This window comes from Nycticebus coucang, chromosome 7 (genome assembly GCF_027406575.1).
Source record: "Nycticebus coucang isolate mNycCou1 chromosome 7, mNycCou1.pri, whole genome shotgun sequence".
Taxonomy (NCBI): Eukaryota; Metazoa; Chordata; class Mammalia; order Primates; family Lorisidae; genus Nycticebus; species Nycticebus coucang.
Window position 1 is genome coordinate 61,956,621 of NC_069786.1, and position 17,450 is coordinate 61,974,070.

The 17,450-nt window shown below is 36.6% G+C and overlaps 1 protein-coding gene across 2 annotated transcripts in view; it reads right to left on the reverse strand.

The window, feature by feature from the left end:
- Window positions 1-493: 493 nt before the first annotated feature.
- Window positions 494-17,450, reverse strand: part of GALNT3 (polypeptide N-acetylgalactosaminyltransferase 3) — a 54,347-nt gene continuing 37,390 nt past the window's right edge. For both annotated transcript variants that reach the window (XM_053597914.1, XM_053597915.1), the window contains 8 exons: window positions 15,106-15,255; window positions 12,201-12,435; window positions 11,612-11,729; window positions 9,924-10,124; window positions 7,294-7,425; window positions 6,987-7,088; window positions 2,349-2,501; window positions 494-1,613 (listed from right to left, as the gene is read on the reverse strand). In XM_053597914.1, the coding sequence (XP_053453889.1) occupies window positions 1,491-1,613; window positions 2,349-2,501; window positions 6,987-7,088; window positions 7,294-7,425; window positions 9,924-10,124; window positions 11,612-11,729; window positions 12,201-12,435; window positions 15,106-15,255 (1,214 nt within the window). In that variant the 3' untranslated portion in view covers window positions 494-1,490. The remainder of the gene's footprint in view (window positions 1,614-2,348; window positions 2,502-6,986; window positions 7,089-7,293; window positions 7,426-9,923; window positions 10,125-11,611; window positions 11,730-12,200; window positions 12,436-15,105; window positions 15,256-17,450) is intronic.

Here is a 17,450-nt window from a genome sequence, read left to right on the forward strand (position 1 = left end):
CAATACATGTCGGGTGAATTGAAATAAAAATTGGCATCAATTGTAACAAGTTAGAGAATGTAGGCTTTTTAATGTAAGTTCAAAGTCACAAATGAGGAGGAGATGGGGCCAATAATCAAGAAATGTTTTCTTTTGTACAACTGAGGTTCTTTCAGGTTTAAAATATGGAGCCAATCATATTTTATTTCTGGAATAATACACGAGATCTATATGCAAAATGACCAGAAGGGAAAATATGTTAAATATCCTGTGAGAATCAATTTTTTAAAAAGTCATTCTATTAAATGCTCAAGGAGAATTACCAGAAATTGGTACAAAATTGTCTAAATATCTAACATAGTATCTCCATCATTCCCCATTTTTTTGTGCCTTAACAAACATATCACGGCTTTATAAACAATAGGTGCTTAGAAATTCATTACACAAAATTCACGTTTTCCCCATCTGTTATCAATTATAATTTTTACCCCAAAGAGAAAAAAACTTAATCAAATGATTACAATAGTGTTGAGGATTTTTTTTTATTGTGTTTTCCACACAACGTTAAGGCCTTTTTGATGAAAAAAATTCATTACAAATACAAAACTCTATTACAATTATAATTGAATCAATAATAAATACAATTTAGCTTTTGATGAGTCAAGTATTCTGCTTTTGAAATTCAATATCATAAACATTCAAGATTAGTGACATTTGGTAAGAAAAAAAAGACCAGCATAACAGAAAAGGACACCTTTACAATATATAGTGATTTATAAATTTTTTTTTTTTAAAGTGCTTTGGGAAAACACATAGTACAGTTGCTTAAGAAAAGTCATTTCAGGAAGACTTAAGTGCTTCAAGTGAAGTAGGGGTTCAGACTAAAAATATATTTTAAAATTTGCCAAGATATTTAAGTGTTAAAAATATTCTTCTCCTTATTCAATTTCAAGTTTAAGGAAACATTTGACAGACAAGTAAACAAAGGCAAAAAAAATAAAAAACCCTTTATCTGCATTTTAAAATAAATTCTAAATCTATAAAAACTTCTTGGTTTAAACACAAAGACCAATGCTTGACCTTCATTGATCCATTTCTATGTAGTTAAAAAAAATACAGTATCAAATCTTTCTTCCTTTCCCCCCCAAAAAAAGTAGGGGAAATATTTTAAATTGTGAGTGTGTGAATGTAGCTATACATATTTTTAAGTGTACAAAACACACAAACATCACTTTACTTGGAAAATTATTTTCATCATACTGTAAACATCTCTTCCATCTGGATATTTGGAAATAGTCTTTGGTATTACTAGTTATTGTGCTTTGAAATAGAAACAGGATTTCCGTAGCAGTACTACCTAGACATTTTAAGACATAAATAAGAAAAATGCACTTGGAATAAGTTACAATTAGCTGCTTTTGCATAATTTTCAAAGACTACAGTGTATGCCTAGTCACAGCTTTATGAGAAAGAATATCTCCTTTTTCAACTCCTTAATTTTTAAGGAACACTTAATCATTTTGGCTAAATATCCATTTTTGGAGTGGATCTGATGGATTGCATGACACTAAGTTTGGATGCTCTCCATTTGCTGAAAGGCACATTTTAAAGAGTGGATTGTATAGAAGTTGATCCTAGAACGAAAGGAAATACAACAAACATTAAGTTTTAAGACTCATAATTAACTGACCGATCTGAAAACAACTTTATGGCCCCATTGAAGCTAAAGGGAGACTTGCAAACCTACACCATTCTTAACTTTAAATCTTTCTAAGATCAACTACGTCCAATAAAATCATGTCGGTTTCTGATATAAACACCACAATTTACGCCACTACTTTTCATTAACAAGGTATTACACAAATGAAGAGGGGTTTACAGAGCAAGGATTGAATCACGTTTTGAAACAAGAAGCATTCCATTGATATATTCATAGGTGACAAACTCTGTAAAAAGTCATAAATCATAAAAGCCATATTAGGGTTTTCTAGTATTGAACCAAATAATTTTCCAGTAAAAACTACTATGAGCCAGCGAAGCCTTAAAATGTGTGTTTAAGAAAGAGAAGAGATTTGCCATGTGTTCGCTCAATTCCAGATTCATGAAAAAGTATTAAAACAGGGTAGAAAAAAATCATCTCTTTAAAAAGGAGAAAAAATAATGACATTTTTCCACTCTGCCAAGAAAAAGAAAATGCCATGTGAAGCATTATAAGAAACCTTAAAAAATAAACAAGTATTATTAATAACTTGCATAAGTGTTGATCTGCATAAGCCATGCTTCAATCAAGCAAATTCAATCATTTTCCCACATAAGCCATTAGAGCTAAGCAAAATAACACAATAAGGTGATTAATTAAACTGTGGTACCTTCTGGATCTCCCATATCTGTTCTATGGTGACAACTGTTTTGCCACCTTTGTAGGCACAGGCCTTCAGCTGAACAGGACCTTTAGCTGCATGAAGACATAATTCCTTTTGGATATTGTGCCGAATTTCACGTAGAGAAGAGTATTCAAAGTACTGTGAAAGGAAGAGTGCTATTATTGACAGAAGAAACTTGTATGCTCAGTTGTAAAATAACATAAATTTAAAAGTCAGCCATTCACTGAATGATGAAGTCATCTCTACTTGGACAAAATAACACAATAAGAAGTTATCAGAAAGAACACTTGAGCTTTTACAACAGAAGATACTATGACCCTTCTTTGGCCTACCATCAACAGGCAGTTAATTGAGAAGGGATTGTTTTCTTCCCTGTATCAGAAATTGAAAGATATCAAGGGTAATGGTGGCCAGCAGAGTTTGAGAAAGCACACCAACTGTCACTTCCTCTCTTCTACAAGTGTTCCTTCTCTTAAGTTAAAGCCATTTCATTAAACTAGAAACTTCAGGGTGCACTCCATACCTCAGTTTCCCCACCTGTAAAATGGTTAAGGGTCATGAAGACAAATAGCTTAATATTCCCCAAATGCTCAGAACACTGACTGGCAGGTGGAAAGCATTGGATCGCTTTAGCTATTGTAACTATAATGCCGCTGCCCTCTCCCCACATAGCAGTTACCTAATCCCTTGTTTGTACTGAATTTCCCTCAGATGTCACCATCCCATCCATTCTTACTCCCCTAGCCTCACTTCTCTTATTCAGACCCTCAGAATTTTTTACTGCAACACTTCCAGCTACCACCAATTTCTGTTGCTTTAATCCATCAAAGACTAATCTGCTGCCAGTTAGTCTTTTATAGCATTTGCTTTCATCCCCTACTGTGAATAAGTACTGTTGCTATGATAAGGTCCGCACTTCTTAGTTGGTACGTGAAATCTTCTATTTTTGATCTTCCATCAAGTACTGTCCCAGGCACACATTATGCCTCTTTCACACAATTCTACAGACGCAGAACATGTGTATCACAACTCAGGCTTTGCTTTACTGTCTGTGCTCTGCCTGAAATGCCCTTTAGACCCTTTTCTGCCTGGCTAACTCCTTTCTGTCCTTCAAGAGCCAACTCAAATATTATCTTCCTTATTTGGCTTTCCCTGAATTTGTTCTGCTGCACAAAGTTACACCCTTTTCAAGGTTACCACAGTACATAAGAGATAGCTTTTAGAGCAGTCAGTTAGAATTGTGTATTTAGCTAGCTGGCTTCCCCATACATCAAAGTCAGGCTGTATATCTAGTAATAACATCTACTGCATATCAAATATTTCATAATGTTGACATTCTAAAGATAAAATAACATAATTGATTTGATTTTTAATGGTGAAATGATTATCAGTAGCACTAATATTTATTAAGTTTTTATTATGTGTTAGGCAGGTACTGTGTAAACCCTTTATTGTGTGTTAAGAGTAGGCACTTTATAAATATGAGCTGACTTAACAGAACCAAGTATCCTGAGTTCCTCTAGTTTCAGTCTCATGCTTCATTGACTTCCTCCCATAAGTAAAGCATCAGTCATTTTTACAACTGGTAGCTCTTCAGTTGGAAACGCGGAGGAAACAGGGTTTAGATGACAAAAACAGATGAACCTTAAGATCTCAAAAATGGTAAAAACAAACAAACAAAAAAAACCCCACTGTTCAAAAGCCGTCAAAATGAAAACCATAAAAGTGGAAAATTGAAAATACTTTCATAACAAAAAAACATTTTTTAAAGGGTATGTAATTAGATAACTGAGAATACTGGTAAACTTAGAATGAGGATAAACACCCTGAAGAAAGAGAAGATGAAGCAAAGCATTGAGTGTCAGAAAGTGATAACGGCTTAAACTGCACCGCACCGGTTAGCGGCCAATTAAGTCACATACATGACATGCTTACTTTAACTTTGGGTATACCAGAACTCCGGAATGGAGTTCTATGCTATAAACATATTATCTGATCAAAACAGTAGAGGGAACATGAAAACGCAATCAAGTTACATTATATCTCAAAATTTTCACACTCAAGGAAAATTTGCAAAGTAGTTTACATGCAATGCTTGGGTGAAAATAAAATGTAAAGGAAATAAACCAAAAATAAAATCAGTAATTGTGTTAGGGGAACAGAGGCCAGAGTCATCTTCTTAAAATGTAAGCCAGGCAATTTTATCCTCTTGCTCAAAAGCCTCCAATAGCTCTGTCAAATTCAGAATTAAATCCAAGTTCCTTACTGGGGCCTGCAAAGCCCTATGTGACCGGGCCCCTTATCTTCTGACCTCATTTGCCCCCTTCCTTTGCTGGTGGCTCTGTTCTAGCCACCACCACCTTTCTGCTTGCTCCACGTTCCTGCCACAGGGCCTTCAACCTTGCCAGTCCCTCGTCCCGGCTGCCCATCTTCTCTAGGAATGTGCTGACTCTCCATTCAGGCCTCCACTTTAAGGTCACTTTTCCTAGAATGCTCTTCCCTAACCTCTGAAAATAACCACCTCACTCCCCAAACGTTATCCCCCTATATGCTTTATTTTATTTTTCCTCATTACATATTTACGTTTTCTTTCCTGTGGGGGAAAATGATGTTCCTGTGGAAGATAAGCTTTGTTTTTTGTCACTGCTGTTTCAGTGCAAGGTATATTACACAGTCTTAGCAAATATTTGTTGAAAGAATATGTGAAATTTTCCTCCATCTCCAAATTTCTTTTTCTTTCTTTTTTTTTTTGAGTCTCACTTTGTCATACTTGGTAGAGTGCCTCGTGGCGTCATAGCTCACAGCAGCCTCAGACTCCTGGGCTTAGCAGTTCTCTTGCCTCAGTCACCCACGTAGCTGGGACTACAGGCGGCCGCCACAACACCTGGCTATTTTAAGAGATGAGCTCTTGCTCTGGCTCAGGCTGGTCTCCAACCTGTGAGCTCAGGCAACCCACCCACCTTGGCCTCCCAAGGGCTGGGCTTACAAGCGTGAGCCACCATGCCCGGCCTCTCCATCTTCAAATTTCTAATTAGAAAATGTCTATTTAGCATTTTAAAATATTTTTTATACAGAACTATGAAAGCATCTTTGTAACACTTATAATAGATAATTGGAAAAAGCAACACATATAAATGTATCTCTGACTTTTAAACTGAAGTAAATGTAATGCCAAGGGAAACCTGAGGGAAATGTATACATTTTCATATTTAGTAGTAAGATTTTTACAAATAAAATATTTCTCTTTGCCCAAAAAGTTAATTTCTATTAGCATAGTTCAGTGTTATTTCCAAAAGAATGCAATTATTTATATAACTATTGTTCTTCTATATGTCAAAGGACATTTAAAAAAGATATATGTACATATATACACATACATATGTATCTAGGAATAAGTCCATATGCATACCGTCTATGTATGTCCATAAATATCCCAATCACATATCAGAATTACACCTTGTCCAGCCAACAGGTCCATCATCTACTCTCGGTAGCTTGACTAGTTTAGGTGACTAGAGACGGGAACTAGACTGAGCGGGACCTAATGAGTGAGAAACGTGGAAGAGGATGGACCAGGAGATAAACTGACCCTTTCTTCTAAAAACCGATAGCTGTTGAAATCGGGCATCATGAGTATTTAGAAATACAGTTTCTCACAGTTCCCAGGAAGATTCACACCAGGGCCCTTCCCTTAGCCCACCTTTCCTCATACTTCTCCTTGTGTTCTCCTGCCCATCAGCCACCTCACTAGCTTCTACTTACCTTTGTTTTAAAAAAGTTTTCAAATGTTATCTTTCCCAGGAAAATGTATGGGCATTAAGTCTAGTTCAGTCACATGCCCCTTCTAATCCCCCAGAGCATTCTGAATGCTGTAACTGAGACCTTATCATACCGACTGTACCTGCTGGTTTTGAAATACAGATCTCTTAAAGGAGTTAGACCCCAAACTGCTTGAACCCATCAGAGGACCTGGGTGCAGGAGTCACTCAGTGAATTTTGTTGAATGAAAAAATCAGAAAAATAGAGCCTAATCAAGGTGAATTTGTAAAAGGAAAGGAGGATACAAATGCAGAAAATTAATATTTTAATGTTTCCTACCCTAGTAACATTTGAGCCTTAATTGGTAAAAGTCAAAAAGTGGTAATAAGAAAGGAGAGCATATTTTCTCTTGGGGGGGCATATAGAAATAAAATTGTAGCCCACAAAAATAATCTTCAATGCTATGTTTTTGTTACTAACACTTGATGTCATTTGCAATCAAATCTGGCAAAGTACAGTTTTTATGTATAATCTTGCTAAAATACTATGCCAATAGTCACACAAACATCAAAGATGGCATAAAAGATTCCATTTCTAAAAATTTCATATGGCATTATTCTATTATTTTCTTGTTTTCCTTTTCATTGTATGGGTAAACAACTTCAAATTGTTTTCAGAGCCAGAGTGAAAACCAAAATAAAATATTCTACAACATCCATACTCATTGCCAAGCTTATCCCAACAATATTTCACACACCAGTTTACCTGAGTATAAAACTGATGAAGGACTTCTGAAAAACATGCACCATCTTATTTGGTGTTGTAAGTGTTTTACAAGGGAAGGATTTTTAACGCAGTGCTCACCTGGTTTCCCCCAAGTCCATGACATGTGTACATAATTAATGGTTTGCCACCTTGATTATTTTCTCCAACATCCAGACATAGAGGCTTACCAATACTTTTAATCTGAAGAAAAATTTTGAAGTTATAATTTTTTTTTTAAATCTATGTAATTTACATTTTTTCCAAATAATTTCAGGAAGTAATGTTAACAATAATATGAGATCTCAGAAGCCAATAAACCAGAAAGTATTTTAGCAATTTTCTCCAAACCACATAAATGTTTGTGGCAAGGAATAATCAAGTAAAAAAAGAACAGGAAAACACTTACATATCCAGATATAACAGGATTAAGGTCTGGCACATATACTTCTGGATAAATATTGTTCAGATACCATGTAAAATTTTTACATTGAAGACGGTGTTTTATTTCAAATCTTTTTGAAAGATCTCCAAACGATTTCTGGAGAAAAATGAGAAGTAAAGAAAATGCTTAAAACAGCACCGATAAAATATTTCCAATGCAAATATTTAAATTTATATTTAGTATTAAAAAACTCCAGGTCAAAATACAACAAGATGGAATTTAACAGCATTCACTATTCATTCAACTAACAAGCATGCCTGCCTATTCATTTCTGCTGATTAAAAGAATGAAGTGGTATTATTTTATTCCTCATTTGTGCCACAAGCTTTTCCTGCAGAACAGAGGTCTCTAGGGGAATTCTGTGGGCAAGGGAACACTAGTAGAGACGTTAGAATTGGTCCCAACTTTAAAGTGACCTATAAAGTGAGGTGTGAGAAGCAGACATAGGTAAACGGTGCCAATACATGATGCAATTTGTATCTCCTCACAACCACAAAAACCATCACCAAAACACAATACAGTTGGCAATAACTTTTTTCTAGTTGCAGGACGTTGCTTACTATAAACAACATCTCCAACTGAACATTCAGTAGAAAATAATGGTTCAGTTAACAGCATTTTATTTTCCTTTATTTATTTATTTATTTATTTTTTGGCCGGGGCTGGGTTTGAACCCGCCACCTCCGGCATATGGGACCGGCGCTCTACCCCTTTGAGCCACAGGCGCCACCCTTATTTTCCTTTATTTTAAAAGATTAAGAAAATAATTCTGTAAAAAAGCTCTATTAAACAGAAATAATATTTGATCTATAAATAGGCAAAATTTTAGAGAAAAATTCTATTTGTTAACCAAATGCATGAAAAGGTAAATAATCAAGGTCATTAGTTCAACTAAGGAATATATTTTCTTATGCAAACATCAATTCCTTCAACCCACGTGATTTAGCAAAAACTATGACTGTTAAGGATTTCTGGCTAAGCTTATGCATTTGTCCAGGTAGAACTATGTGCCCTGAGGTAAAAAAAGGTCTTTGCTGACTCACCCCTGTGGGTGCCAAGCAGAGCATAAGCTTCCTTTAGGGCCCACATCCCTGCCTAGCCACGCACTGCCAGGCAGTGCACAAGCTGCCCAATTTGTCTCTGTCACCTTGAGGAAGAAGATATCAATCTAATTCAGGAATGTTTTGAGTTTGTATCCCAACAGGGAGATACTAGATACCAGAGAAAAGACAGAAAGAGGTAACTAGATCTTCCCTTATCACAACAGTCAAAATGTTGATACTTTTAACTCCTGGTAAGTACTACACTCTCCCTCAAATTAGTATTACCTGTTCTCTACAGAGATGGGCACCAGTCACTGAAGCCTTAAACTATCTAGTTAATCTATCTTATCCAGTGGTAAGACTGTTGGAATTCAGTTCTAACATGTTAGATGTCATGATTCCACAGAGCCAAATTGTAACAAGGTAATAAGAAAAAGTGGCATTCATGTGTTAGCATTTATCACGCCCTCATTGTATAGCTACTCTGAAAGGCGACATGCACTTTACCTCCCAAGACAAAGAGGAGAGAAGGCATGTGTCGAGTGCCTGCTCACATCCAGCCACCTTGTAACCAGCCTAAGAAATGCCATGCCCACTCTCTGTTTTCAGAGGGGCTTTGCCAAGGTAGCACCTCTAGTGAGTCGTGGATCTAGACCAGGCATCCTCAAACTTTTTAAACAGGGGGCCAATTCACTGTCCCTCAGACCGTTGGAAGGCCAGACTATAGTTTAAAAAAAACTATGAACAAATTCCTATGCACACGGCACATATCTTATTTTGAAGTAAAAAACAAAATGGGAACAAATACAATTCGCACCGCTTCATGTGGTCCGCGGGCCGCAGTTTGAGGACGCCTGATCTAGAGCTTGAAGAAAAGCCTTGACCCTCCTGGTTCATTCTCAAGACACTGTCTCTATCTCTAGTTCAAAAAATCCACCTAGAAACTTTATGTCGGTGTTAATTACATCTCCTGAAAATAGAAAGCAATTCTACTTGACTTTATTTTCTTTGAGTAAAATATTAACCAAGGAGACAGTTACAACAACAAAATACTAAATATTAAAAGAGACTTCAATGTAAATGTTTAAAAAGCAGTTTAATTTTTCTTTAAAAAAGAGAAAACTGGCACTCAAAAGTTAAATATTTTTAAGACTTAAGAACATAGTTTCAAAAATAATTTAACATTCTTTTTTTTTTTTTTTTTTGTAGAGACAGAGTCTCACTTTATGGCCCTCAGTAGAGTGCCGTGGCCTCACACAGCTCACAGCAACCTCCAACTCCTGGGCTTAAGAGATTCTCTTGCCTCAGCCTCCCCAGTAGCTGGGACTACAGGCGCCCGCCACAACGCCCGGCTATTTTTTGGTTGCAGTTTGGCCGGGGCCAGGTTTGAACCCGCCACCCTAGGTATATGGGGCCGGCGCCCTACCGACTGAGCCATAGGCGCCGCCCAAAAATAATTTAACATTCAGTACTTGAGGTGACTCCAAGCAGAAGGACCGGTGATCTTGGTACAGATTTTTACTGTAATTTAATGAGTTAGTTGTAACTTACTTGTTTAACAATTTTTGCTGCATCTGTGTTTCTCCTATAAAATATTTCCTTGTATTCATCCATCCAGACTTCTGCAAGGCGAACTTGGTTGCGAGCAATCACCTGAGTGCCTTTTGGAAAGGAATGAGGGCTTTTGCTGCGAAAAACATGTCCAACAACAGAGCAAGGCATAATCTCCAACTGCCCACCACATTGCCATACCTGATGATTAATGATATTTGTTTAAATTTACAATATTTTAGAAAAATCAAAGTGTTTTTAAGTTCACCTTTAACTTACTAAAATCAAATTATAGAGATTCATTGTAATTTCATAAATAATCTCTGTGCCCTGATGATTTTATTCAATGGTATAAAGACTAAAGATAACAGAAGCATATTTTCAGAAAGTTAACAAAGATTTCTTCTAGATCTTTCATTAAAAAAAATTCCAAAATTTCTTCTTTTATAAACAAGTTCTCTAATGAGCACAGAAAAGCAAAAGCTCTTATGGATTTGACATCCATCTTACACGACTTAGATGGGTACTTCACCTAAATCACAGGATTTCTCTTCTCAGAGAATTGGCAGCCTAAGTATTAAATGCACCCAGACCCTGTTTACCCTTTGCATATTTAATCTTGCCTTCAAGGAAACAATTTGAGAAAGCCATATTACCAAAGTACAATCTATTACATTTGTGAAGGTAATTATAAAAACTTCATGCCTATCTACAAAAGTTTTATTTACATTAACTCTAAATAAAATGAAAAATACCTTTTTATTTAAATATCTTAAAATAATCACCATGTAAAAAACACTGAAAAAATTTCATGATTAACATTCTAATATTAGGGCAAGTGATCACATTCTCTTTTTCTCCTTTTCTTTTTTAAATAAATGAGAAATCTCAGTGATAGGATCAATTCAACAAACTATGCTTGAGAGTCAACATGGGTGAAGGGTTGGAAATTCTGAAATGGATAAAACAAGACCCCTGACCATAAGCAGTACAAACTTGGTTCAGATCATCACTGTTACACGTGATGGAGCCAGAGCCAAAACTTAAAATCTTCTAACCCCTAGTTCAATTCTTTTCCCACTGCCTTTCAGCCTGAGAGGTGAAAAATGAATAAATTATTGCAGAAAATGAAATCAAATAAATAAGATACATGTGAAGACTACCCAAAGTCTTTGTTTTGTTTTTTATGCTAACTTTTACTATATATATGGGGAAAACGGCTCATTTAATCTAAACAGTCAAGTCCAGTGTCCTTGAAAATTATATATAAATGTTTTTCCATTCTGACTCTCTTGAAAATCAACTCATTTCCTGAAGCACTAGATTTAATAATGTTTATCTTGGCTATAAATTCAGTAGCTACTACTGCATTCATTGGTGTTACTGACCAGACACAGGAGTTTAACTGATTCCTCTTGTTATATTGGCAACATGAATAATTACTTTAAATACTTTAAGTTACACGTTAAAAGGAAATATTCTTGTTCCAAAATTTCTAGCAATTAAATTTTAGAAAGCACAAAAAGACTGCACACATCTATAATAAGCTATGCCGGCCGATCAGAACACAATATATTTCTTTAACACGTGTGCTACATTTACTCTCCAAAAACTTACTCTGAAAGACATTTCTACAAATATATTTCATTGTTTAACATGTGTGCTACATTTAATCTCCAAAAACTTACTCTGAAAGACATCTCTATATTTTCACCTCCCCAGATTTCCATTTCGTCATCGTAACTTCCAATATACTCAAAATATTTTTTTGATATGGAAAAAAGGCCTCCTGCAAAAGTGGGTGTTCTGAAAAATAATCCATTGTCAAACTTTATTATAAAAACTAAAGACAAAATAGCACATTTTAAGAACTACATCAATTCACATATTGAAGACATATCACAATTTCAAAGCTTCTATGTAGATTAATTGTAAAATGCTATCTTCAATCAAGTGTTTGGGGGGAGACTGGGAAGAAGTGCTGGGTGCCCTTTTCCTGCTAAACAAAATTAAATACTGTCTTCTAGCCCTGCTTTATGATTCTTAAAGAATGATTTATGAGGAGGACATAGAGTGCACTTGATTCTACTTCTTACTCAGCAACATCTTGTACAAATGCACAAATAAATAACTTTCCTATTCTCTGTAGATTATATTTGTCTTTTATTTTGTTTATATGAATTACCTCAGAGGCAATTTCTGTAAAAGCAAAAAGTGCATACATATTCAATGGGAGGTATATGGTGTAAATATAAACTTTGAGAGAACTCATCTTACTTAATTGGGTAGGTTTCATCTTTCCTTCTTTGCCTCTCATGATCAGGAAGTGATTCCCAGCCAAATGAAAGACTCCAGTCAAAGTTCCCACGGTTATGGTTGCCGCCGTAAGGAGAAGGTTTATTGAATTCAAAGGTGTTCAGATCTATAGAGGCAATATCTGGACTCACAACGGCAGTGTAGTTCTCAGCTATTCTGGCCAACAAAGGTTCCAGCCAACCATAGAAACACTCACCTAGAGAAACATAATATAAATAGAAACACCAAAAACTTTTATCTTTATGTTTGAGTGAAGGTTTATGAAGAAATGAGAATAACAAAGTGATTTATGTTTTGAACATTTAGGGGGCATTCTTTTTTCTGGCTTGAGGTATCACAGACAAAAATTGTATATATTTATGGTATGCAGCATTGTTTTACTCATATATTGTGAACTGATTATAATAACCAAACTAACATATCCATCTGGGCATGGTGGCTCTTGCCGGTAATCCTAGCACTTTGGGAGGCCAAGGCAGGTGGATTGCTTGAGCTGAGGAGTTCCAGACCAGTATGAGCAAAAGCAAGACCCAGAGTCTACTAAAAAGAGAACAACTGGCTGGGTGTTGTAGTGGGTGCCTTTAGTCCCAGCTACTTGGGAGGCTGAAGCAACATGACCGCTTGAGCTCAGGTGTTTGAGGTTGCTGTGAGCTATGATGATGCCATAGCACTCTACCCAGGCAGCAGAGTGAGATGTTGCCTTAAAAATATATAGCCCATCACTTCTATGTTTATCTCTGTGCACGTGTGTGTGGTGAGAACGTCTGAGATCTACTCTTAGCAATTTTCAAGTAGACACACTATTATTAACTATAATCATCATGCTATTAGCACAACAGATCTCCAGGGAGGAGTTTTTTGTTTTTGTTTTTTTTTTTTCTTGGACAGTCTCATTTTGTCATCCTTGGTAGAGTGTTGTGATGTCACAGCTCACAGTAACCTCAAACTCTTGGGCTCAAGCCATTCTCTTGCCTCAGCTTCCGAAGTAGCTGGGACTACAGGTGCCCGCCACAACGCCCGGCTACTTTTAGAGATGGGGTCTCGTTCTTGTTCGGACTGGTCTTGAATCTGTGCGCTCAGGCAATTCACCTGCCTCAGCCTCCTAGAGTGCTAGGATTATAGGTATGAGCCACTGTGCCTGGCCAGAGGGGAAACTTCTTAAATGTTTCTTGTGATTAGATGAAGGTAGTATGAAAAAGATAAAATGGAATTCAGCAGAGTTAGGAAAATTATCCTATAGATGATGATCTTTGCTTCTCTTAGAAAAGTTGCAAAATGATACTGGTATATTTAAGGTGTAGATGATGTATTTCCCTTTAAAATTAGCAATGAATCAAATATAATTTTTTATTATTCCATATCACCTTGCCCTAAAACTTTTATTTAAACTTGTCTCCCCCTGAGTAAGGTTCAGTAACTGAAATCTTCATTTCTCTGATTTTGGTGAAGAAAGACCATTCAGATCTGCTCCAGATCTAAGGAAAAGTGAAGGCCACGGAGTCTCAGGCCAGGCCAGGCTGTCTCACCTAACACATGGTGAGTTCAGATGGTACAGACACCTATTCTGGGCTCCCTATGAAGTGGAATTTGGCATCAGACAAAGTGGAAGTGAAGTGAAGTGGAAGAATGCTCAGTCTGATCTGACGGTAATTTTGGACAAGGAGAAGGAATATTAGAGAATGGCATTTTCCCCTGTAAAACACCTCTCTTGGATTACCTTTAGACAGCCCTTCATTTTCTAATTGCCTGGGGCTAAGAGAGAGCTAGAGGTTAACAACTCAAGCAAATCCAAAAGCTATTCAGTAACAATAAGCATGTGGTCTAAACCAGTTGTGTTAAATATAACCTAAGGGCTGGACGATTCAAAACTAGACACTCATACAAAGAGTATAAAAGCCACTACACTTACAGCTGAAGTAACATTTTAGTAATATCTCATAAGTACATTACACATTAACTCTAAACTTTACAAATACTTTAAAAACATGGACGCTGAAAAAAGTTAAAGTACAAAGAACCCACAGCAACAAAAAACAAATAAAAATTGGCAATATTGGTAGAAGACATGCCCGAAGCTATTGGGAGGGGCACCGCTAACTTGGCACAAAAAGCAGTCTGCAAATTTGGGGGAATAAAAATTAAAAGCAGTCACCAGACACGGTGGCTCACACTTGTAATCTGAGCACTCTGGCAGCCGAGGAGGATGGATGAATTGAGCTCAGATCAAAACCAGCCCGAGCAAAAGTGAGACTCTGTCTCAAAATAAATAAATAAATAAATAAAAATAAAACTAGCTGGGCTTTGTGGCTGGAGCCTGTAGTCCCAGGTACTAGGGAGGCTGAGGTAAGAGAGTTGCTTGAGCCCAGGAGTTTGAGGTTGCTCTACTCAGGGTGGTAAAACGAGACTTCTCAAACAAACAAACAAACAAACAAAAAAAAAAGTGGTACCAGGACAAAATTTAATGAAAGGATTATTCTACCTAAATAAATAAACTTTCTCTCACATTAAAGTACAGAAATCAGGAATGACAAGGAAAAAACAATGTTCTTTTTTTTTTTTTTTTAACAGGAAAGAAAGAAAAAAAAGAATTCCAGGCAAAGATAACCTGATGGAGAAGCTGGTCAACAGACTCTATCCAGAAACAAACAAACAAAAAACCCCCCCAAAACAAAAAACAAAACATTAAATTTGAGGAGATTAAACACCAAGGAGGTAAGAACTCTATGCAAAGATGTTAACTGCTTGGCCTGTCATTGCTGTGATTACCAGGTGGAAGTGCTGTTAAAGAGAGGGGAAAACTTCTTTACCTTTCAAATTGGGCAGGGGAGGGAAAACATTACAACTAGGTCTACACAGACATACTTACAGTGAGCATCTAAAAATGTGAGCGTTTCAGCTGTTGCTACTGTTGCTCCTAGCAACCGGGCAGTGATCAGACCTTTTCTTTCCCTTTGTCTGACTATTTTTACTATAGAAAATTGTTTTATATATTCCTCTAGCTTATCATGTAAGTATTCTGTAAGAGAAAAGAAAATCTGGATTAGCTCTTTCTAAATTTATTTTCACAGATACTACATGAAAGCGAATAAACCACACACAGAGTAACGATCCTTCTACATCCATAATCTTAAGGGCTACTCATACATGTTCTTCAGTAAGAAGAAATTTTTTGTTTAATTTTTACTTCTTTTACTCTGTTCCGGGATAAAAATGTTAAATAGTGAGTGATAACTTTGTAACACATTTATAGCATAATGCACACTTATCCTGTATACTTCTTATCAATAAGTATGCCTGGGAGGGAGCGAGAGACTTAATGGCATGGATTCCACCAGTTAAGAAGACTTAGATGGGGCGGCGCCTGTGGCTCAGTTGGTAAGGCGCCGGCCCCATATACCGAGGGTGGCGGGTTCGAACCCGGCCCCGGCCAAACTGCAACCAAAAAATAGCCGGGCGTTGTGGCGGGCGCCTGTGGTCCCAGCTGCTGGGGAGGCTGAGGCAAGAGAATCGCTTGGGCCCAGGAGTTGGAGGTTGCTGTGAGCTGGGTGAGGCCACGGCACTCTACCGAGGGCCATGAAGTGAGACTCTGTCTCTACAAAAAAAAAAAAAAAAAGAAGACTTAGATGTCTGAGAAGACTGCTGATGGGAAGAAAGGAAATGGAATTTGACCAAAAATATATTCAACTTTTAAAATTAGTATTTAAGTCTGGAAATTTTGAAGAACAATGCCAATTATCAAAAGGATTCTCAGTTTTTTAAGACCAAAAAAAAAAAAAAAATGTTAAGAAAAAAAAAAATGTAGGAAAGTCCTGAGCTACCCCAGTCTGGGAATATTTGTACAAAGAGTCAGCAGAAAATTTTCGAAGGCTTTGGAGTCCCCTGACAGATTTTTTTCCAGTAAAAATATGAAAGTAAAAGGGAGCCTGTAAATCAAGAATAAGGGTAAAAACAGACAGATTTTTGTAACGGGACTGTAATTTAAAATATTCAATATCCAATTTGGATGTGATACACAAAAGGCAAAAGTTGAGATAACAGCTGAAGAAAAGTAATCAAATCAGTCAATTGTTCATTTGTTCAGACACCTTCTTAAGCCTGATTTTTCACCACAAAATTCTTGATTCCTTGTTAAATATATAGGACAGTTCTCTTCTTGGGCCTATAGCACAACATCAGAAAGATTTGGGAATGTTGAAAGAGGCAGTGAATGTTACAGGGTGAATGCTTCTGCGGGGTTGTAGAAGCACAGGCAGTTGACTTTATCTGGGATGGCCGGTGTTCTTCAGTCCTTCAGGGGCGCAGATAAGGGAGTTGCTTATTTAGACCTAAACATTCATAAAGGAGGTGAGAGTCTAGGAATAACCTTTGTGGAAAAATAAATATCTAAACATTGTTATCTTACAGAGTAATAGATTAACTTTTTTAACACGTAAGTACCTCAGAAATAATTCTCTGAGAGACAAGTAGGACTGTAATTTGTCTGAGAAATACAATCATCCATATGTTTTGCTTTAAGAGCCTTGTAAAATTTCAGGGTTCTGAATGGGAATTGATTTTTAAAAAATAAATGTATCATAGGTCCTTTCAACAAACTCGCTCACTGTTTGAATTTGTTAAGAAATTTTTGATTTACCCCCAACTTCTGAACTTCCTGTCAATTTTTATCTGTCCACTAAATTTAGCTTCCCCGTACATCCCTCTTGTGGGAATTTAAGGAGACACAGCCATGTAAATTCAGATATCCTGGGTTCAACATAAGACACCATCATGTTTAGCTGGGGCATGCTACTTTACCTTTTTTGTTCCTCGGTTGCTTATAAAATGAGAATATTAGGATTTTCATAACAAAAAGCCGGTAGGAGCATAAGATAAGAGATTACTGTGGAAATAGAGCATTTAAGACAGGGCATATCACGTGGCCACTGCTCCTAAATGCTGCCTTTTGTTCCCGCTGAGATTTAACTATTTCATTGTCACTTGGTTATCCATGATTTATGCTGCCTTTCCCTAAGCAAATTGGAATCAGGGACTAGTTATTCCTTCACAGCAATGAGGGACACATTTTCCACAGTGGGTACCTATCAGATAGCTCTTTGACTGATTCAGTAAGACAAACCCTACCAATAAGCAAAGATGTTCATAAAAATTCTAAACTATCATTGATCACTATGACAGATTTATAAAATTATTCAAATTTCAGAATTATAAAAA